General features: G+C 44.6%; 1 protein-coding gene across 19 annotated transcripts in view; it reads right to left on the reverse strand.

Moving 5' to 3' along the window:
• The window catches only part of WDR72 (WD repeat domain 72), a 215,406-nt gene that overhangs the window by 86,626 nt on the left and 105,568 nt on the right, over positions 1-23,212 (reverse strand). For 11 of the 19 annotated variants that reach the window (XR_014785267.1, XR_014785268.1, XR_014785270.1 and 8 more), the window contains 3 exons: positions 21,672-21,757; positions 15,134-15,216; positions 13,739-13,898 (listed from right to left, as the gene is read on the reverse strand). Coding sequence is in view for 8 of the 19 variants with exons in the window: in XM_084816461.1 (XP_084672587.1) it covers positions 13,739-13,898; positions 15,134-15,216; positions 21,672-21,757 (329 nt within the window). In the remaining 11 variants the exon portion in view is untranslated. The other 8 variants (XR_014785274.1, XR_014785275.1, XR_014785273.1 and 5 more) reach the window with 7 other exon arrangements.

Consider the following 23,212-nt stretch of genomic DNA (forward strand, 5'->3'; position numbering starts at 1 on the left):
AGGGGAGGAAATGGTTTTCTGTGCTGTGTGCATGTGTGTGCACATGAGTGAGAGAGAATTATAAACAAGAATTCCTATCATTTCACCTGTCTCAGCTCTCCACTTACTGTTCTTAAGGGGAAATCTAATCTGTTGGGAATTAATGGGGCATCTGCAGTGCAGCCTTCAACTGGGCGAAATAAAAATGTTCTGCCTCTTGTGCTCGCCAGTGCAATGAAATGAAATGCACTGGATGGAAAAATGAGGCTCTAGTCCTGCAAAGCTGGGCTGCAGCTGAAAGTGGAGCAGACAGTTTCTGAGGCATGGAGGGCATTTATCACATCCCCCAGACAAGTTATTGAGCTGTCTGTGAAAAACAGGAAGGGTTCCCGCAGAATGCGGTGGTTGAGGCCCTTGATTGATAGAGTGAGATGATGCAAACCTGTCTGATGGCCTCTCTGTGAAATAAAGCAGAGGAACTCAAGGTCTTTCATGACAATCTCTGACCACAGATGAACAGCTACTTTATTACAGCACAGAGAAAGGTTGCTCCTTGCTCCAGACTTGGCCACCTTCCGATGCACACAGTTAACTTCTCCAACAACCCACTGTGTCTTTAACATGTCTGCTGTCTTTTTAGGATTTAGAGGTACAGCAAATTGCATTGGTCAAAAGGCTGGGCTTTCCCTCACCCTTCCCTCACCTCTCCCTTTAAGAGCAAGAGCTGAAAATAACACAATGACTTCTCATCAGCAAGATAGGGCAGGTTGCTCTGGGACCTGCCAAAATATCTAGGAGCTCCATCCCAGCTGCTGTGCTTGCTCTTTCTGACATTGTCAGACATTGTCAGCCTCTTTGAATTGCAGGGTCTTTATTTGTCTTAAAGCCATTTTAAAATAGGGAGTGGAAGGGGGTCTAACAAGGTTGAATGAGATCCAAGTTGCAGTTGCTGGCCTCTGTAGCAACTCCTTTGTCATTGATTTCATGAACTCCTCCCGGGTTCCATGGGATGTTAGGACAGTAGAGAGTGTAAGAGTAAGCAGGGGAATCCAGGACTGCTGCACATAGATAAACAGCAACGAAGGCTACCTGCTCATTTCCAGCAAAAGGCTGCAAAACTGCTTGGATGGGCTATGACAACATGTTGTCCTTTGTATACTGCTACTGATGGAAGGGGGGTGGGGCATAATTGACCAAACATTGCACAAAGACATTGAGATTCAAAGATCAGATCTTGCATTCAGCTGCCTGGGCCCTCTGTGACATCAGAGTAGACCAGCCACCAGCAGGAGTTTAGGAAGAGACTGCAAGAGGGTCAGACAACAAGGGGAGGAGAGCTGTACCATCCACAAGAAGGTCAAGTGATGCTGTTCGCCCACGATACAGAAAGGCTCTTTGAAACCTCCTATATAGAGCAGGGGTGGGAAACCTTCTTCAGCCCAAGGCCAAAATGGCTCCAGGCAAGCACATTGGAGGCTGCAGGCCAGTGGCGGGAGGGGACACATCCCAAAATGGGCTGACACTGCTGGCATGTGTCTCCCTGATGTGACCACACAGAGCTACACACACACACACACACACACACACACACTCCAAAGAGCCCGCCCCCCAAGTGCAATTGGATTTTTAAAAAGCCTCCACTGGTAGCAGTGGAGACTTTTAAAAAGCCCAAAGGCAGAGGGGGAGCAGGGAAAATGCCTGAGCTCCAATCACAGGCAAGAGATTTTCCCTGCTTGGGGAGAAGGGGCAGAGTCTAGGGAGAAGGTGGCAGGTCAAATGGGGACCACCTGTGGGCCATATCCATACAACAGCCAAAAGTTCCCAGCCCTGTTCTACAGGAAAAGACGCATGGAGCTAATGCTCATGGGTAGGAAGCCATTGATAGGCTTCCTACCTCTACCAACTGGGTAGAGAAAACCCAGTTGGGCCACCTCCAGGGATGATACCAAGGGCTTCTTCACATGGAGTTTTTATCCTGCTATTGAGATTGCTCACTCACAGAAGTTTGCAGGACCTTGAAATGATGCCATTAACCTCCAGGGCGCTTCCTGCACCAAATGACTCTTATTCCATTTTTAAATAGATTGGAGAAAATGAGGTATCAAATAACCCCCTTGTGTTTTGCTTGAGTTCCCTCTGTGAAAAAGGAAAAGCCACAAGAAGAGGAGCTAGATCAATGAAACATATGGAAGACTCAGATAAGGGGGGGAAAGGAAGGGGGAAAGGAAGCACATGAGAAGGGAGTCCATTGTGATCCTGCATTTGAAACGGAAGCAGAAAGCCCCGTTTTACAAGCGGGATTTTAGGCTGGTGTAGAGATGCTCCAAGACTAGCCACTGATGGTTGGGAGCACTGCCAAGCTTGCCCAAGCTCATAATCACCACCTCAACCCATTCTACACAAGTGATTTAGTGTGGAGTGAGAGCACATCAGGGTCGTTTGCAACACATGACATTGTCGCCACTCCACAGCAGCTGCACAGCTTCCCTCTCAAAAAGGCGCATTTTCGCAAAGTCCTTTTAGTGCATCTTTAAAAAAAAAAATGAAGCTCCCACATGTTTTCACTGCAGTGTGCCCCATTCCCCGAATGAAATCCTGCACATTCGGCATGCCTAGGAGTGTGTCTGTGACCTGGTCGGGGGGGGGGGGGGGGCTGTCCCCTTTCCCCCCCAGTTGGCAGTAGCTGCTTTGGACACAGGCTTCTTTTCCCACTTAGCACTATTATGCAGTAGCACTATTTGCCTGCTGGCCTTTCCTGTTTATGTTTACTTTGCACTACAACATTGCTACTTCACAATCCTGTAATCACACAATTGTGCAATGTGGCATCAGCACAACAGTTAGAATTTTACTCGGGCAGTAACTCATGCATGGAGCAGGGTTTCAATCCTGCTGCTTCACAGTCCTATCATTGCAAATTGTGCAATGTCACATTAGCGCACTATAGTAACTAATGCAGAGAGCAGGGCTTCAATATTGCTGTTTCACAGTCCTGGTGGATGTGAGGGGATCGGTGTGGGGAAAACTACAGGACATAATTCATCCCTTCCATCAAACTTCCCTGAGCACGGCAACACTGAAGGGGGGGGGGGGAGCAAGCCTCTCTTATTCGCTGAGCAGCACCTACGTTGTCAATGATGTTCAGTTCTACTCACTGGACTCCTCTCACCCAACCCCAAAGTATGGTGGCTTCAATTGCTGTTTGACTCAGGAAAGTGGGTTTTTAGGTAGTGTATACTCTGCTTTTCTTGCTTCGTGTGCTGTTGGCGGACCAAGTGATTTCACGAAAATCTGGATAAAACCATAAAACGCTTCTGAAACCATTTCCATGTAGATTGGGGCCTGGTTTAACATAATTCAGAGTTATTATCACATGAAGTGACTCAGAACTCTACTGGTCAAAGAACATCTCACTGGAGGAAACTGTGCCACACAAATTAGGTACAGTCTATCCTGTATTAAGAGATCAAGTGGAGAATCTCTGGACACATTCACAAGTGACCACCAGAAGTAGAACACAGTTTTCTCACTAACAAGGGTGCTTTTGATCTTCTGAATAGTGTTAATCAGATCTAATGTGGGCAACAGTCCTTTTAATTTTCAAGAAAAGCTGTTTAACTTTCGTATTTCTCTGGGAGCTTGCTTGCTTCTGTAGTCCCTGGACCAGCTGGAGCAGCTTGCTCTGCTCTGCTCTGCTCAGCTGGGAGGCAGGAAACAAACTGAAGCTTCCTGCCCACTCAGCTGCTGGGAGTACTCAGGCCACACACCCCCAATTCAGTTGGAGCTCTCAGAAGCACCTGGTGAGCTCACAGCCACTCAGAAGGATAAAGGGCAGCCCCCTTTTTCTGTCTAAACATGCATAGGATTGTACCCTATACACCTATTTTATTATATTGAGCATACTGAGTCTTTTAAAACAGTAATAAATGTTTTAGAACTATTAATTTATTTAACCCATCCCATTCTAAAGACCGAGGTCAAGAAATCATAGTTTTAAAAACTAATGTATTCCATTAAAATAAAATCTGACTGAACAGTGAAAAACGTAACATTAAATTCACACCCATACACTCAACTGGTGTTACCTCTACTGGTTTCCTCCCAAAGAACAACCCTGACTGTAAAGGTTTTTCACCAGTTCAGATATATATTCAGCGAAAGCCCTTATCTGGCTCATATAAATGAGAAATGTGTAGTTTCTCAGGGCAAACAGGTTCGTGTGTGAATGTGGATTGAGAGTGCATGAATTCTTGTTGTTGTCTTGAGCTATTTTTAGAGCAGTGGCTCTGTGGGAAGTTGGCTGGCTGGCTGGCTGTTTTATTGATTGATTGATTGATGGATGGATGGATGGATTGATTGCATTTATACCCTGCCTTTTTTCCTCTTGCAAGGAACCCAAGGCAGCTTACATTATTCTCCTCCTCTCCATTTTATCCTCACAACAACAACCCTGTGAGGTGGGTTGGGCTGAGAGTCTGTGACTGGCCCAAAGTCACCTAGTGAGCTTCCATGGCCGAGTGGGGACTAGAACCCAGATCTCCCAGCTCCTAGTCAAACACTCTTGCCACTACACCACACTGGCTCTCAAAATTTTCCCTTTGGATTCCCTTTTCCACAGACTGCCTGGCATGACAGAGACTATATATAGTTCAAGGGACTATAGAAGCAAGCAAGCTCCCAGACAGCGAGCGATCAGAGCGAGTGAACAGGGAAAGCAAACAGGAGTTGGCCAGGGGAGTTTGGCAGGGAAGGTCAACGGGGAGGCCCCTAACATTTTTTGTTTGTTTGTTTCCCCATTTTTTTCATTTAAAAAAAAAAGTATTTTTCTTGTAACACACACTTCCATATCAGTGGGCCGGTGATTTTAACCTCCAGTGAGTAGAGGACCAGGCACAGGCCTCTCTAGAACAATCAGAAAGCCAGACACAAAAAGGAAATAGAGGCTATGGAAGGACAAGACTCTCCTGTGGTGGTGACCTGCAACGTTTGTGCCATGTTTGTTTTCTTGCCTGAGAACATGGCCTACACCTGCAACAAGTGCAAGTTGATCACGCTGTTGGAAGAAAAAGTAAGAGGACTGGAATGGCGAGTGTTGACCCTCCAGAGAATAAGAGAACACAGAGTTCTTGGACAGAACAGTGGAACTGCAGCAGCAAAGTGAAGAACCAAAGCTAGAAGAGCAACAGCAAGCTGAGGCAGAAGAGGAAAATGCTGAGGTGAGGAAAAAGAAGTGGAGGATACTCCTTGGAAAAGGGTGACAGTTAGGAGAAGAAGAACTAGAAGCCACTCTGCGCCAGTGGAAGCAGTGGAGCTATGGAACCATTTCCAGGTACTTGAGGATGAGACTGGAGGACAGCCTGAGGAGGAAGAATTACAGGGGAACCTGCATGAAAGTGAGCAAGATGCTGAAAGTCAGTCAAGCAGAGGCAATGAAACCCAGGCCTTTAACAACAAGAGGAGTAGTAGTAGTGGGAGATTCCTTGCTGCGTGGGATCGAAACCCAAGTATGTCGTGAAGACCCATGGACTCGCCAGGTATGCTGTCTCCCAGGAGGACGGATTAGAGACATGACTGAAGGGTTGCCTGCACTCATAAAACCCACTGGCAGGTATCCCTTTCTTCGCATCCATGTGGGAACAAATGATACCACCAAGTGGAGCTATGAAGAAATCATGTCAGACTTTGAAGCTTTGGGAAGGAAACTCAAGAACTTTGGGGCCCAGATAGTTTTCTCATCCATCCTTCCAGTAGTCAGAATAGGGATAGAAAGGGAAAGAAAAATACTCTGGGTAAATGACTGGCTACAAAGGTGGTGCCGACGAGAGAGATTTGGATTCTGGGACCACGGGCTATACTTCCTGGTAGATGGGCTGTTGGCAAGGGACGGGTTGCACCTCACAAAGGATGGGAAGAATGTGTTTGGCCACAGCATGAAGAACTTCATCAGGAGGGCTTTAAACTGAATCTTGCAGGGGAGGGAGACGTAAAGTTGGGGGGACAATGGATGAAGGCTCATGCACCACAATGGAGGGAACAGCTCTAATAACACCCAATAATAGTATGTAGGAAGACTATAAAGCACATGGTCTTCAATGTCTATACACTAATACCCAGAGTATGGGAAACAGAATGAACTTGAACTCTTAATACGGGAGGGAAATTATGACTTGATAGGTATAACTGAAGCTTGGTGGGATGACTCCCATGACTGGAATATAGCAACTGAAGGAAATAACTTGTTCAAAAAGAACAGGAGGAGCAGAAAGGGAGGTGGAGTTGTACTATATGTTAAAAATACAAAGAAATACAGGAGGATGAGCTTGGTAGCCCCGTCGAGAGCATCTGGGTTAAAATAAATGGAGCAAAGAATAAAAGGAACCTGATGGTCGGAGTCTACTACTGGCCACCCAATCAAGGAGAAGACGAGGATGAAACTTTTGAAAAGCAAATTGACAGTGTTTCAAGGAAGCATGATGTAGTAGTACTGGGGGACTTCAATTTCTCTGATATTTGTAGAGAGCCAAATTCTGCAGAACATGGCCCCTCCAAGAGATTCCTGACTTCTGTTGCTGATAATTTCCTCCTACAGAAAGTGGAGTAAGGAACTAGAGGATTGGCTATCCTTGACTTGATCCTAACCAGCAGAGACAACTTCATGGATATAGTAGTAGTTACGGGAACTCTGGGGGAAAGTGACCATGTTGTACTTGAGCTCTTGGTTCTAAACAAAGCAAAAGCTGAGCATAGCGAAACACATACCCTGGATTTTAGGAAAGGCAATTTTAATTAACTGAGAACAATGATCAGTAAGGTTCCATGGTGAGTGACTCTAATGAGAAAAGGAGTCCAAGATGGGTGGGAGCTTTTAAAAAAGGAAATTCTCAAGCCACAATTACAAACCATTCCAACAAGAAAAAAAAGGTGGAAGACAACAGAAGACGCCAATGTGGCTTCACAAAAAGATTAGAGATGGCCTGAAAACAAAAAAGGACGCATACAGGAAGTGGAAGGAAGGCCAAGCTACAAAGGAAGAGTACAGGCAGGCAGCACAGAATTGCAGGGATGGCATCAGGGAGACTAAAGCTGTTCAACTTTTAAATAAGAATGGCAAAATGGTAAAGGAAAAGGAAAAGGCAGAAGTGCTCAATTCCTGCTCTGGCTCAGTCTGCTTTGGCACCACACTTTTAGAAGGATGCAGACAAACTGGTGAGGGTTCAGAGCAGGGCAACAATGATGATTGGGGGACTGGAAACAAAGCCCTGTGAAGAGAGACTGAAAGAACTGGGCATGTTTAGCCTTGAGAAGAGAAGGCTCAGGGGAGATATGATAGTGCTCTTCAAGTCCTTGAAAGGTTGTCACAGAGAAGAAGGCCAGGATCTCTTCTTGATCATCCCAGAGTGCAGGACACGGAAGAATGGGCTCAAGTTACAGGAAGCCAGATTCCGGCTGAACATCAGGAAAAACGTCCTGACTGTTAGAGCAATACGACAATGGAACCAATTACCTGGGGAGGTGGTGGGCTCTCCCACACTGGAGGCATTCAAGATGAAGCTGGACAGCCATCTGTCAGGGATGCTCTGACTTGGATTCCTGCACTGAGCAGGGGGTTGGCCTTCTATTCTATGATTCTATGAGAGAAAGAGAGGTTATGTGTGTGTAGTGAACAGCCTTTCTAACTTAGGGATGGTTACAGGAGGGGCTCACCCATCTTGTCTGGCCTGAAAGCCTAGCACATTAGCCATGTCAGACTCACCCAAAGGAGAGGAATAGCCACTCTGCATACATGGTACGAAAAAAAAAAAGTAGCCACTGAATTACTGGTTTGTGAGTGGGTTCCTAATATGGCTAATTTGATGTCTAAATGAAGAGTTTTGGAATGATATTCCCCTGTGAAATAGATACCAATCACACTGTGGACAAAGAGTGTGTGTGTGTGTTTTCTGGTGATTATATGCAGTTGTAACAGGCAGGAATGTGTTGCCAGCAGTTTTACTAAGATAATTCAATGAGCAAGATTTTTTAATGGGCTTTACACTGCTTGATTCTGAAAAACATAAGATAGAGCAGACAAGCCTAGTGCTGCAGTGCAAACCTCGTCTCGGTGGATTATCTCTTTTTCCATTTCAGTGGGACAAGGGCATCATCTCATCCTTCTGTCTCTGGGATGCTCTCGCTCCTTTCCCAAGGGGCTGGGCTTTGTGTCTGTCTCCAGGTCCAACCCATTGTGCATGTTTGTTGCACACATAAATAAACAAGAGTTCTTAAAATCCAGATGATGGAGAGCACAACAACCTGGGCCAGACCTAAGAAATAGGGAGGAAGAATTAGAAGAAGGATGCTGCCTGATCAGGTTGTTTATAACAAAAATGGCTCTCTGAAGTGTTGCTGTTATGTCTCTGTAAATAAGTCTTTAGAATGACAACATCCGTGGCTGAGAGGCAGTGGTCCAAAACTTCCTGGCTGCTGCAACATGACAACAGTATACATTAAAATGAATTGTAATGGTTTTTAATTTTTGTGAACTGCCCAGAGAGCTTTGGCTATGGGGCAGTATAGAAAAATAATAAATGAAATGAAATAAACTAACAGTCATCTGTACAAGATGAACATGTTCCAATAACAGGACACAGCACATTCCGAAGCAACCGTAAGTACAAAAAGCTACACACACACACACAGAGCCCCAGCCCACATTGGGAGAAGACAACAGCAGAAGTGGAGCAGTGCCAAAGCCCCCAACACTAATCTCAGCAGCTCCGGCGCTTAGTCCTCTTTCCAGGCCAGGCCCATGCAAGTGCACAAACAGCAGGGAGGAAATGGCGTTTTGGTGCTCACACAGACCAATCCTTCTCCACTGAGGTTTGATTTGAAGTATAATATATGCAAACATATCGACATTACATCGCATAACAACAATTAAACACATTTCATTTGCCCAGAGCTGCTGTAATAGCTATTGGGACAGTTAACGTTTCACACAAACCACTGGGAAGGTTCTTGTGAAGACATAAACATCCATGAGATACTTTTTATAATAGACAAAAGACTGTTTTTTAAAGCAACAAATGCTAGGCATTGGCATTCAAAATATATACCTTCCATAGGGGGTTTGAACAATATCCTAGCAGAATCTTATCCTTTCTAATGTTTTGGATGAGTCTGGTATGGCGCCAGTACAATTGGATTTTGTGTAAAAATACACAACAAATCTGATTTCTGTTGCATTAAGGGGTTCTCTGGTAAAATATATGAAGCAAAGAATGAAATAAGCTGCAGTTCTACAGAGTCTTCCAGTTCACTTCCTTCAATACGTGACCACTAATACTAAATAATATTGGATCAAGGTACAGTTGTAAATGAATATGAGATAATACAGTAGCCAAGTCAAACCACAGGTTAGATGATAAAATACAAAATTGAGTTGTATTCCTTTACAGGAAAGGGTTGAAATTTGAAGCAAGATCCTAATGGTCTCACAATGGCTGCATATTCTACAGGAGACACACACAGAGAGAGAGCAAGAGAGAGAGAGAGAGAGAGAGCTGCTGGCATGGACCTCTACAAACTGTGTAATAAGAACAGGGAGGTTCCATTTAGCTCTCAGGGTTGACAGACTGCTCTTCCCCCTCCTCCAGGAATTTGTCAACCCCCCTTTAAAGCCCTCTAAGCCAGTGGCAATCACCACATCACCTGCCAGTAGAAATTCCACACAACCATGATGTGCTGTGTTAAAAAGAAGAAGAAGGACCCCAACAGTCCAGAGGCCCGGCTCTGCTGCCTCCAGGGCACGAACTCCTCTAGAACCCTTCCTGGAGCCAGGGCTGAGAACAGGCACACGGGCATTAGTGTCACACAGCAACAGAAGATTGATGGGGCATGGACCAGCACTCCGTTTACTAGTGTGGCAGAGGGGGCCAGACCCCCCTAGGTACCATTTTTAGAAGACTAGTGGGAGAGGCACACTGTTTGCCCAAAATTGGTGGGAGTTAGTGGGTGGGGCTTGTGGACTTAATTACCACACACTCACACACTCTGGGCTTCTTCACATGGAGCTTTTATCCTGCTATTGAGATTGCTCACTCACGGATGTTTGCAGGCCCTTTAGATGATGTCGTGAACCTCCAAGGTGTCTCCTGCACTAAATTACCTTTATTCCATTTTTAAATAGATTGGAGATAATGAGCCATCAAATTACCCTGCTTGTGTTCTGCTTGAGTTCCTTCTGTGAAAAAGGAAAAGCCACAAGAAGAGGAGCTAGATCAATGAAACATATGGAAGACTCAGATAAGGGGGAGAAGGAGGGGGAAGGGGGAGGGTGGAGAGGAAGCACGTGTAGTCCATTGTAATCCTGCATTTAAAATGGAAGCAGAAAGCCCCGTTTTAAATGTGGGATTTTAGACTAGTGTAGAGATGCTCATGCACATGCATGTGCACACCTCACCTCTTCCCCCATAATTCGAACGCTGGCACAGATGGGCTGAGGATGGTATTTAGAGATGCTTGTTGGCATACCTCACTTTTGAGAACTGCAGCAAGATTCATTTAACATACCATTAACTTGAAGGTTTATAGAATCATAGAATAGTAGGGTTGGAAGGGGCCTACAAGGCCATCGAGTCCAACCCCCTGCTCAATGCAGGAATCCAAGTCAGAGCATCCCTGACAAATGGCTGTCCAGCCTCGTCTTAAAGGCCTCCAGTGTGGGAGAGCCCACCACCTCCCCAGGTAATTGGTTCCATTGCCGTATTGCTCTGACACTCAGGAAGTTTTTCCTGATGTTCAGCCGGAATCTGGCTTCCTGTAACTTGAGCCCATTATTCCGTGTCCTGCACTCTGGGGTGATCAAGAAGAGATTCTGGCCTTCTTCTCTGTGACAACCTTTCAAGTACTTGAAGAGTGCTATCATATCTCCCCTCAGTCTTCTCTTCTCAAGGCTAAACATGCCCAGTTCTTTCAGTCTCTCTTCACAGGGCTTTGTTTCCAGTCCCCTGATCATCTTTGTTGCCCTCCTCTGAACCCTCTCCAGCTTGTCTGCATCCTTCTTAAAGTGTGGTGCCCAGAACTGGACACAGTACTCCAGATGAGGCCTAACCAGTGCTGAGTAGAGGGGAACTAGTACTTCCCGGGATTTGGAAGCGATGCTTCTATTAATGCAGCCCAAAATAGCATTTGCCTTTTTTGCAGCCACATCACATTGTTGGCTCATATTCAGCTTGTGATCGACGACAATTCCAAGATCCTTCTCGCTCGTAGTGTGGTTGAGCCACGTATCCCCCATCTTGTAACTGTGCATTTGGTTTCTTTTTCCTAGGTGCAGAACTTGGCATTTGTCCCTATTAAATGCCATTCTGTTGTTTTCTGCCCAGCACTCCAGTCTATCCAGATCACTTTGAATTTTGTTTCTGTCTTCCAAAGTATTAGCTATCCCTCCCAATTTTGTGTCATCTGCAAATTTGATCAGCATTCCCTGCACCTCCTCCTCCAAGTCATTAATAAAAATGTTGAAGAGCACTGGGCCCAGGACTGAGCCCTGCGGTACCCCACTCGTTACCTCTCCCCAGCTTGAGAAGGTCCCATTGATAAGCACTCTTTAGAAGAGATTCATGCCAAGTTGGCCCAAGAAATTCTTGTGCAAAGACCAAATGGATGGAAGGAGCATCTAGCTCAGCTCTCACATCCTAAAACAAGATACAAGAAGACCAATCCCTCTCCAGCCTACTTTGAAAAACCTCTGAGGGAGAGAGGAGATTCCACCTGTTCCAAATTGTTCTTATCCTCCAAAATGTTTTTTCAGTGTGTTCACACATAAATCTGCCTGGTTGATATTGTGAACTAAATTCCCTGCTTCTTCCTGAGATCCAACTATTGGTACCTTTCTTTTCAAGCTGCCTTCTGGAACTGTACCTCCTAGAATTCCCGGTGTACTCTACATGAAGTCTTTTTAGTGATGAGACCAGTACTATACCTTCCCTGACAGCCATTGCGGTGTAATTGTTAAGAGTGTTGGACTGGGACTCAGGAGACACAAGTTCTAGTCCCCACTTGGCCATGAAACTCACCAAGTGACTTCGGGCCAGTCACTGACTCTCAACCTCACCTACCTCACAGGGTTGTTGAGAAACTAAAAGAGAGAGGAGGAGGAGGATCATGCATGCTGCCTTGGGCTCCTTGGAGGAAATGCAGGATATAAATATATAGCAAACAAACAAATAAATGAATTCCTACATCTTTGAAACAAACAATGCTCTAGCCAAAGCAGGGTGATCATGGGGAACTGTGACATAACAGGATCCTCCACAAATGCTCAAGGGTCTCACACTGATGCAGCATGAACATCATGGAACCTGATATGACAAACGTCCCACCCAAGTCCAGACTGCAGCTGCATCTCTGACGTATAAACACTGCTGACACCCCTTCCTCACCAACCCTCGAGGAGATAACAGCTGCAGCCTAAACACCCTCAGGCTGTAATCCCATATGTGCTTACTTGGGAGTAAGTCTCATTCAAAGCAATGGAAGTTGTTCCAAAATGCAGTCTGAGTTGAATGCAAAATTCATATTTATTTTATTTTATTTTATTTATTTAAAATTTGTCAGCCGCCTTTCAGGGCAGAAGTCCTCCCAAGATGGCTTACAGAAATAAAATACATAAAAACAGTTAAAATATTAAAAATGATAAAACATAAACATGGTAAAATAGCAAAAAACAAAAACAAAAACCCAGAAAAACCAACAAGAAAACCAGCAACAACAACAATGACAGTAGCAGTAACTACAGCAGTCATATCAAGAGAAGGCCACAGTAAAATAACATGTTTTCATAGATTCTTCCCAAATGCATTGGTGTAGAATTAAGGTGAAACTGATTGAAGGCAGTGGGGTATAGGGGATCCAGTGTAAACAAAACAATCCTACACACAGCTTCAATTCTGGCACTATTACAACAATCTTGCTAATAGACAGCCATGTTCTTTATGGCTTCAAAAAAGGGAATCTTTCTTAGATTCCTGGAACGAGCATGCTAGTCACAAATTTTCATGACAGACATACGCACACCGTGAGATTATAAATTAGCTATCACAGAGAAGGCTCACTAATAAGATTGGATGTAAACTTTGGGTCACTTAATTTTAAGGCTCAGCTAATGGGCTAAAGAAAATTGGATAGCACCTCGTAACATAAATTCAGATTCAAGCTTTCCTGCACCATTAAAAGTTACAGCAACTAGGTCTGTTGTAAAATGAAATGATCCTACTGTAAAACTCATTTCCACAGAGTGAATTCTTCTATTACCAAGGCATAAAGAGTCCACATTTCATATTATGAAGTTATAAAATAGGAGCAGTACATTTTTAGTATAAGTCTGATCTCATTGATCAAAGATAAATCTGAAAATGTTGGCTCATTTCCATATAATTTGTAGTTCACTAATGTTATCTATAAAATGGCATGCATCAATTGTTTCCAATCATCTTTCCAACAAGACATGGACATCCAATAAGGAATGAATCCGAGAAGCATTTTCAACATTTATACAAAGCAATACCCTTTTTTGATCATGCTCTAAATATGTAGATAATCAACAAGGACAGCAGCAGCAGCAGGAACCTGAGTCTGAGAAAGCTGTGAGATTAGCAGCAGGTCCAACACAGGGCGCTTGCCTGGCTGCTCTCAGAAAGGAAATGTTTGGAGCAGTGATTGTCCTCCTTAACCTGCCCAAATAGCCCTCACTCACACCAACAGACATGGCCCTTACCCAGCACAGGGTGGTTCTTCTCTGTCATCTCTGGCTGGTCAGTCTTCGGGACCTCCCCACTGGCATTTGCTTGCCCAAGGCCACTGGCCAGTGTCTTTCGCTGGCTTCTCAAGCCCCATTGAACTTCAGCCAGCAAAGCAGCTTGGACAGCTGCAGTCATCTGTCATAGATAGAGGTCATTAGTGCAGAGGGAGTTAGCCTGTTGTTAAAAGTTGGAAATAATCCTGCTTCTCATGCTGTTTCATGCTTCCCCCCACCTCCTTTCCAAAACAGCTTCTGGGTAGGAAGGAGGGGGGTGTACCTTATCTCCAGTTCTGGGCCTGGGGAAGGGGGGTGGGCGGTAGGGCCAGGTTTGGCGAAGCTGGTCTGCCTTAACTCTGCCACTGTCTGTGGTAACAGCCTTTGTGATGGGACAGGAGAGAAGTGTGGAGTGAAGAAGGGGGGCTGTTGACATGCCACAAGTGGACGGGGTCAGGGAGAGGACTGGGACCTCTCCTGCCTATCAAACAGGGGAGGCTGAGAGTTTTTCAGCCACCTGTTGTATGCAGCATAGCCAGTTCCCACTGTCCTCTTTCTTCATACTTTGAACGGTCAAAAAACACCATGCACATAGAAAACTAGTACATCAGGCAGAGGGCTAGGCTAATGCTTTCTTCCTGATGTATTGACTTCCTACCTGCAGGGAATTTTTACCATGAGCTGTTTGCATGCTCCCCCCACAACAAATAATCTCCCTCTATATAAAACTTGCATGACAGTTGCTACCTATTTTCTGGCATGCTAGTCTTACATGTGTAGGGATCATGCTCAGTGGGCCCTAACCTGCGGGCCTTCTGGAATGCCACAGCCCAGCAGCAGCTTGCCTCTTTCAGCTCTGAGAGGCAGCAGGGTGGGCTGTGCCTGTGCTGGTGAGCTGGCCCTGAGCCAAGGCAGAGACCCAAAGGCTGTGGCCCTTCCTATTACCCCAGGTCTTCAGAGGCTGCTCAGACACTGCAGGCCAAACTGCCCCTGCAGGTCACATTGTGCTGATGCTGGGTGCCTCCAGCCTCAGCCAACAGAGGTCAATCTGGGAGGATTTGGGAACTGTATGCAGCATCTCCTGCAGATGTCTAGTGGGGGCTCGTTTGTCAGTGATAAAGGAACTTAGGCTGCACACCAAATTTTCAGGCTGTCAAGAGGCAGGTTGCCAAATTCCATCCAATGCCACTGACTGTCTGCGTGCATGTGGGAATGACAGAACAGCATGGCCACGACAGCGCAATCCAGGTGGGCAATGGGGTGCCAACCACTGGAGAACCCTTCCTGCTTTGCTGCTCCAAGGATACCCAAACCACTGTAACATTGTTCTAAATTACTATTGCCTATTAAGCGCTCTGAATAATATAAATTTCCTACCTCTATAGATTGGTCTCTCCAACACGAAATAAGTTTGACAAGTGAACTGTTATCTGATTCACGAACAAGAAACCCATATGTGTCTGAAAAATATACAAAACATTATTTGTCAGATATTATCTAGGTCAAACAGAATAATCCCCTAAAACAGAATCACTTCTCCCAGTGGCTGCAACAGAAATGATGGCGAGAGGAGAAAAGGAGTGACAAGGAGCCCTTGACACGTTAGGGATTTACAGCTACATAGGGAACTCATGCACAATTTAACAATCCTGACATAGTTGACTGTTTGAACTTTCTGCTTGCAATATACATCACACTTTATCCATTTGACAAAACACACATTGAAGAAGATCCAGAGTTCCTGTTTTGGATTTACAAGTTCCCTTCCCTGAAGAAGATCCATGCCATAGTATAATATAACATTAATTATGGCCCCCAATGAATTATTCTTATTCAAGTTACACTTATGTATGTAACACTGAATATCAATTTCTCCCTGCTTTCAAATACCAAAATAGCTTTTTAAAAAATTCTTTACTAGGAATTTGTGTGAATTTCATTTTAGCTCATTTTCTATAAGAATTTACCGAAGTTCACAAATTTCTTCATATTCCAAATGGAAGAACTTGAGATTCAAAAACTTTGAATGTGGGAGAAAGCAAAACTGACAGATTCAACCAGCCCTATGGGTAGCTATTTTTCTTACTAATTAATAATTCAGGATATAGTTAAATCAAATATAAATCATGCACATTATATAAAGCTACATGGAAAGAAGAGCAGTAAGGGACATGCTGGAACTGCTAATGGAGAATGTAGAAAGGAGAAGATGGCAGGAAAAGGAGGCATGCACAGCTCAGTGGTCCACTGGTACAGCCCAGGCTTTGCCTGCAGAAGGTCCCAGGTTTAACTCTCAGCATCTCCAGTGGACTCCAGCAAAGGAGATCGTTACCTTGTCATGGTGCTGGAGCTTGAGCACCTCAATGACGTCATGAGCTAAACCATGAAGGGACACCCAAGATGGGAAGGTCATGGCAGAGAGGTCAGACTAAATACGATCAGGGGACTGGAAAGATGATCAGGGGACTGGAAACAAAGCCCTATGAGGAGAGAATGAAAGAACTGGGCATGCTTAGCCTTGAGAAGAGAAGATTGAGGGGAGATAGCTTAGTGCTTTTCAAGTCCTTGAAAGGTTGTCACAGAGAGGAAGGCCAGGATCTCTTCTTGATCATCCCAGAGTGCAGGACACGGAATCATGGGCTCAAGTTCCAGGAAGCCAGATTCCGGCTGAACATCAGGAAAAACTTCCTGACTGTTAGAGCAATATGACAATGGAACCAATTCCCTAGGGAGGTGGTGGGCTCTCCCACACTGGAGGCATTCAAGACAAGGCTGGACAGCCATTTGTCAGGGATGCTCTGACTTGGATTCCTGCACTGAGCAGGGGGTTGGACTCGATGGCCTTGTAGGCCCCTTCCAACCCTACTATTCTATGATTCTATGATCCCTGGGGAAGGAAATGGCAACCCACCCCAGTATTCTTGCCATGAAAACTAAATGAATCAGTACAACCAGAGATATGTCGGTATACCATCGGAAGATGGGACTCCCAGGTCGGAAGATGGTCAAAATGCTACTGGGGAGGAACAGAGTTCAACTAGCCCCAGATGTGATGACGCAGCTAGCTCAAAGCCGAAAGGACGGTGCTGGTGGTGAACGACGAATCCGAAGTTCTAAAGATCAACACACCATAGGAACCTGGAATGTAAGATCTATGAGCCAGGGCAAATTGGATGTGGTTACTGGGGAGATGTCAAGATTAAATATAGACATTTTGGGTGTCAGTGAACTGAAATGGACTGGAATGGGCCTCTTCACATCAAATGACCACCAGATCTACTACTGTGGACAAGAGGACCACAGAAGAAATGGAGTAGCCTTCATAATTAATAAAGTGGCTAAAGCAGTGCTTGGATACAATCCAAAAAACGACAGAATGATCTCAATTCGAATTCAGGGTAAGCCATTTAACATCACAGTGATCCAAATATATGCCCCAACCACAGATGCTGAAGAAGCAGAAATAGATCAGTTCTATGAGGATCTGCAGCACCTACTGGATAGTACGCCAAACAAACATGTTATTCTCATTACAGGAGACTGGAATGCTAAGGTGGGTAGTCAAACGACACCTGGAATTACAGGCAAGCATGGTTGGGGGGAACAAAATGAAGCAGGACACAGGCTGATAGAATTTTGCCAAGACAACTCACTGTGCATAACAAACACTCTCTTCCAACAACCTAAGAGACGACTTTATACATGGACTTCACCAGACGGTCGACATCGAAATCAGATTGACTACATCCTTTGTAGCCAAAGGTGGTGGACATCTATGCAGTCGGTAAAAACAAGACCTGGAGCTGATTGTAGTTCAGATCACGAACTTCTTTTTGCACAATTTAGAATCAGACTAAAGAGAATAGGGAAGACCCGCAGATCAGTTAGATATGAGCTCACTAATATTCCTAATGAATATGCAGTGGAGGTGAAGAATAGATTTAAGGGACTAGATTTAGTAGAAAGGGTCCCGGAAGAACTATGGACAGAAGCTCGCAACATTGTTCAGGAGGCGGCAACAAAAAACGTCCCAAAGAAAAAGAAAACCAAGAAAGCAAGATGGCTGTCTGCTGAGACACTGGAAGCAGCCCAAGAAAGAAGGAAAGCAAAAGGCAACAGTGACAGGGGGAGATAAGCCCAATTAAATGCAAAATTCCAGAGGTTAGCCAGAAGAGATAAGGAATTATTTTTTAAAAAGCAATGCGCGGAAGCGGAAGAAGATAATAGAATAGGAAGGACAAGAGACCTCTTCCAGAAAATTAGAAACATCGGAGGTAAATTCCAGGCACAAATGGGTATGATCAAAAACAAAGATGGCAAGGACCTAACAGAAGCAGAAGAGACCAAGAAAAGGTGGCAAGAATATATGGAAGATCTGTATAGAAAGGATAATAATATCGGGGATAGATTTGATGGTGTGGTCAGTGAGCTAGAGCCAGACATCCTGAAGAGTGAGGTTGAATGGGCCTTAAGAAGCATTGCTAATAACAAGGCAGCAGGAGATGACGGTATCCCAGCTGAACTGTTTAAAATCTTGCAAGATGATGCTGTCAAGGTGATGAATGCCATACGCCAGCAAATTTGGAAAACACAAGAATGGCCACCAGATTGGAAAACATCAACTTATATCCCCGTACCAAAAAAGGGAAGCACCAAAGAATGTTCAAACTATCGAACAGTGGCACTTATTTCACATGCCAGTAAGGTAATGCTCAAGATCTTGCAAGGTAGACTCCAGCAATTCATGGAACGAGAATTGCCAGATGTACAAGCTGGGTTTAGAAAAGGCAGAGGAACTAGAGACCAAATTGCCAATATCCGCTGGATAATGGAGAAAGCCAGGGAGTTTCAGAAAAACATCTATTTCTGTTTTATTGACTATTCTAAAGCCTTTGACTGTGTGGATCATAACAAATTGTGTCAAGTTCTTGGTGGTATGGGGATACCAAGTCATCTTGTCTGCCTCCTGAGGACTCTGTATAACGACCAAGTAGCAATGGTAAGAACAGACCACAGAACAACGGACTGGTTTAAGATTGGGAAAGGAGTACGGCAGGGTTGTATACTCTCACCCTACCTATTCAACCTGTATGCAGAACACATCATGTGACGTGCTGGGCTTGATGAAGCCAAGGCTGGAGTTAAAATCTCTGGAAGAAACATTAACAATCTCAGATATGCAGATGATACCACTTTGATGGCTGAAAGCGAGGAGGAGCTGAGGAACCTCATGATGAAGGTGAAAGAAGAAAGTGCAAAAGCTGGGTTGCAGTTAAACCTCAAAAAAACCAAGATTATGGCAACCAGCTTGATTGATAACTGGCAAAGAGAGGGAGAAAACGTGGAGGCAGTGACAGACTTTGTCTTTCTAGGCGCAAAGATTACAGCAGACACTGACTGCAGCCAGGAAATCAGAAGACGTTTACTTCTTGGGAGGACAGCAATGACAAATCTTGATAAAATAGTGAAGAGCAGAGACATCACACTGACAACAAAGGTCCACAAAGTTAAAGCAATGGTATTCCCCGTAGTAACCTATGGCTGCAAGAGCTGGACCATAATGAAGGCTGAGCGAAGGAGGATAGATGCTTTTGAACTGTGGTGCTGGAGGAAAATTCTGAGAGTGCCTTGGACTGCAAGAAGATCAAACCAGTCCATACTCCAGGAAATCAAGCCAGACTGCTCCCCTGAAGGAATTATATTAAAGGCAAAACTAAAGTACTGTGGCCACATAATGAGAAGACAGGAGATCCTGGAGAAGATGCTGATGCTAGGGAAAGTGAAGGGCAAAAGGAAGAGGGGCCGACCAAGGGCAAGATGGATGGATGATATTCTGGAGGTGACGGACTCGACCTTGGGGGAGCTGGGGGTGGCGACGGCCGACAGGAAGCTCTGGCGTGGGCTGGTCCATGAAGTCACGAAGAGTCGGAAGCGACTGACCAAATAAACAACAACAACATCTCCAGTGGAAAGAGTCAGATAGACTCAGGTGTTGGGAAAGCCCTCTTCGGGGGCGGGGGCTGCTGCCAGCCTGTCGGTGTAGATAATACTGGGCTAAATAGACAATGACTCTTGTGGTATAAGGCACTTCCTATGCTCCCATCATCAAGACAAGTTGAACATGTTTATTAATCCCATGATTTTTGACACAGAACACTGTGTTTAAGGAAAAAGAAAAAGAAATATGTGTGAGGGGTGTGCAATCTTCAATGAAAGTCAGAATAGGAAGTACGGACTGATGATGCATCTATGATTTTCAGAACTTGTCCAGTATTATTTGGCTGCAAATCCACTACTCGCTGAATCCTTTCAGAAAACTGACATCTACTTGATTGACTTCAAATGCAACATCCTTTGTGGGAGGGGGATTTTTTAATCTGAATCCACCCAAGCATTCTCCATTTAGGATGTGATGTAGGTATTTTGCATTTTCTTGATGAATGTGGCAGCTGTCTGTCTGGCTTTGCTCCTGAAATTTCTTCGGCTAGTTGTACAAACAAATAAATATTGATGTTTTCCAGGGAAGGTTTGCCAAACTCTTGCCTGCCTCAGGAATTGAGATCATTTCATTCTACTCTGAGTCTGAGGCAAATTCTACCACTATACTGAAAAATCAAATACAACTGAAAAAATAGACTCTAGTTTATGCCACAAAAAATATATTAGATGCTGCAAGACACTTTCCTAAAAAAACCAGGGAGCTGTGGAAATGCAGAGCCAAGACCTACTTCTGGGGTTGATGTCATACTGTTGCTGGGGTGAGAGAAAATGCGGTTGAGGAATATAGCAACATTTCTTCTACCTTGTTGCCCATCTACAAAACATTGCAAAAAGTAAAGTGGGCCAGTTTAGTGTCACAAAGCCTGTATGTTTGACTGTCTCAATATTGTTCTCTTTATAAACAACAGGCTGTATTACATGAACATAATCACATTAACAACAGAAGATGATAGAAGTTCCAGTGGAAATCAAGGAAGTACAGAAATTGCAAATCCTGGAGTTGACTAGGGTAAGAATTTGTCTAGTCTGATGGTGGACAATGCCTGTGATTGCTAGCAATTGTGGGGCTTCAGGATGTAAGGAAGTCTCCTCTTCCACTGCAGACTATCAGCAAGTCCTTAGCCCCTTTCTCAACCAACACTCTTTGGGACAGGGAATGCAACAGAGTGGTGGTGGTGTGTGTGTGTGGGGGGGGAGGCTTCAAGAGCAGCAATTTTGCACTGACAAGTGCTTGCCTGTGGCTGAAGCAAAAAAGAAAACACTTGATTGCTCACCACCACCACCCCTGCTATTTTCCAGACTGCTTCATAGACTAGCCCGATGGGTCCTTAGTAAGGGAGAAGCAGCTGGGACATACTCTAGTAAGGCCCTGGCACATCACTTTCGTACTCAGGGAGTCTGAACAGACTTGGTCTGTCCTAAAAAAGTGCAAGGGGCAGATCTGTTTGTGGATATGGCAGATTTCATGTACATGAGATCCAGTGTTCTTCAACATTTTTATTAATGACTTGGAGGAGGAGGTGCAGGGAATGCTTATCAAATTTGCAGAGGACACAAAATTGGGCGGGATAGCTAATACCCTGGAAGACAGAAACAAAATTCAAACTGATCTTGATAGGTTGGAGCGCTGGGCAGAAAACAACAGAATTAAATTTAATAGGGATAAATGCCAAGTTCTGCACCTAAAACCAAATGCACAGTTACAAGATGAGGGATCCTTGGCTCAACAATACCACAAGTGAGAAGGATCTTGGAACTGTGGTCTTACAGGCCCTTTCCAACCCTACTATTGTGGACTTGATAGTCTTATAGGCCCTTTCCAACTCTATTCTATGATTCTATGAAATATGTTTCCTCTTCTATCACACCAAGAAAACAAATACAGATGCCATCTTCACTGTCCGCTGATACTCACATTCAGCAGACTCACTGGAAGTGCTGGTGGCCCCAAGAGATGGTGTGGGTCTCCATTTGTTGCGTGTAGATTCCAGTTTCTGTGGACTAGAAAATTACTGTCACTATTTGTCAATGAGATCAGTGCATGCTGGCAATGAAATCACTAGTCATTATTGGACTGTGTCCAGATAACTGGAGGAAGAGGAGGATCCTCTTCAGTGAACAGCTATGTCTCAGATAAGCAAAAAAGGTGAAGTTTGGCTGTCTGATAACACCTCCCAGCAGCCAAGACTAGAGCCAGTTGTCCTAGATGGCTGGAGAAGGTAATGGGATCACTTTCTCCAAGCAGCAAGGATGCAATGAAGGAAATTCCCTATCCCAGAATATTTAAAATTATGCCTCCAGTAATCCATTTGGCTCTTTGGCAACCACAACCCCCAAAACATGGCACAATAAACTGAGTGGGGAAGGCAAATATTGAAGGGGATCTGTCTTGGCTTCTGGCAGCAGTGGTGCTCAGTCCCTGTGCTTGCCTGGGAGGTGGGTGAACATAGAGACTGATTTGGGAGAAGGCGGCCAAGATGCTCAGGGCTGTTTATTATTTTAAAATGGAGCACTGCAAGATATTTCATCAAAGAAGAAATAAATGGATATGATGTTTGCCTTAATGTCCTCAGTGATACCAGTCTAGAACACTTGTGGCGAATCGACATCTTCCTTAGAAGTCTTTCCACAGAACATCATTTCCATTAAAAGGCTGATTCCACAAAGGAGTAATCTGATAAAAGCAAGCTGGATTGTGGCACTGAAGTCAGAATGGGGAACTGAGACTTTTAATTTCCCCAAGAATAATTCACTTCACCTTCTCCAGTCCAAAGAGAAACATACCACTGCCTTGCATAATTATCCCAGCTCAATTCCCAGCATTAGCTTTTCTACTAATGTACCACTGCACTGTACTGTTGGCTTATTATATTCAGCTTGCGATCCGCTAAAACAGCTAGATCCTTTCTGCATGTACTGCTCCATGAATGTGCAGCTGATGAAGGGCTTGAGAAGGGCAGGTGATGCATGGAGTTCTCTACTGGTGTGTGGTGTTAGGGGAATCCATGTGAACTGTTTCCTTCAAAGGTAGCAAAGCTTCTTGCTGGAGCTTGGGAAGCTGAGTCCTACAGCTTGAAGGGGTGTGCAGGTTTCTTTAATTTGCAACACATGACCCATCATTTATGTTGATTTCACTTCATCTGTTTAATAACTTATGCAAAATATTGGTGTCCAAGATCCTGTTTCTAAAATGCCAGTGGAAAATTCAGAGTCCCCCAACAAGGCATTTGCTGGTAAATATTTATATCTACCTTCATAGGGAGATTGTGGTTCCTCAAAATTTTCACCAAAAAAATTGTATGATGTCCAGTTCCTAGACCTTTGCAAGTGTACAGCCTAGCTCTAATTGAGAGAAGCTGATCGATGCGTGGAGGGTAACAGGACAAATCTGTCCTGTTAACTGAATCTACTAGATCCTTCAGAGGCCTTTGAGGCTCTTGACCAGGAGGTGTTGAT

This window comes from Heloderma suspectum, chromosome 11 (genome assembly GCF_057233095.1).
Source record: "Heloderma suspectum isolate Gila_16-S chromosome 11, 16-S_ref, whole genome shotgun sequence".
Taxonomy (NCBI): Eukaryota; Metazoa; Chordata; class Lepidosauria; order Squamata; family Helodermatidae; genus Heloderma; species Heloderma suspectum.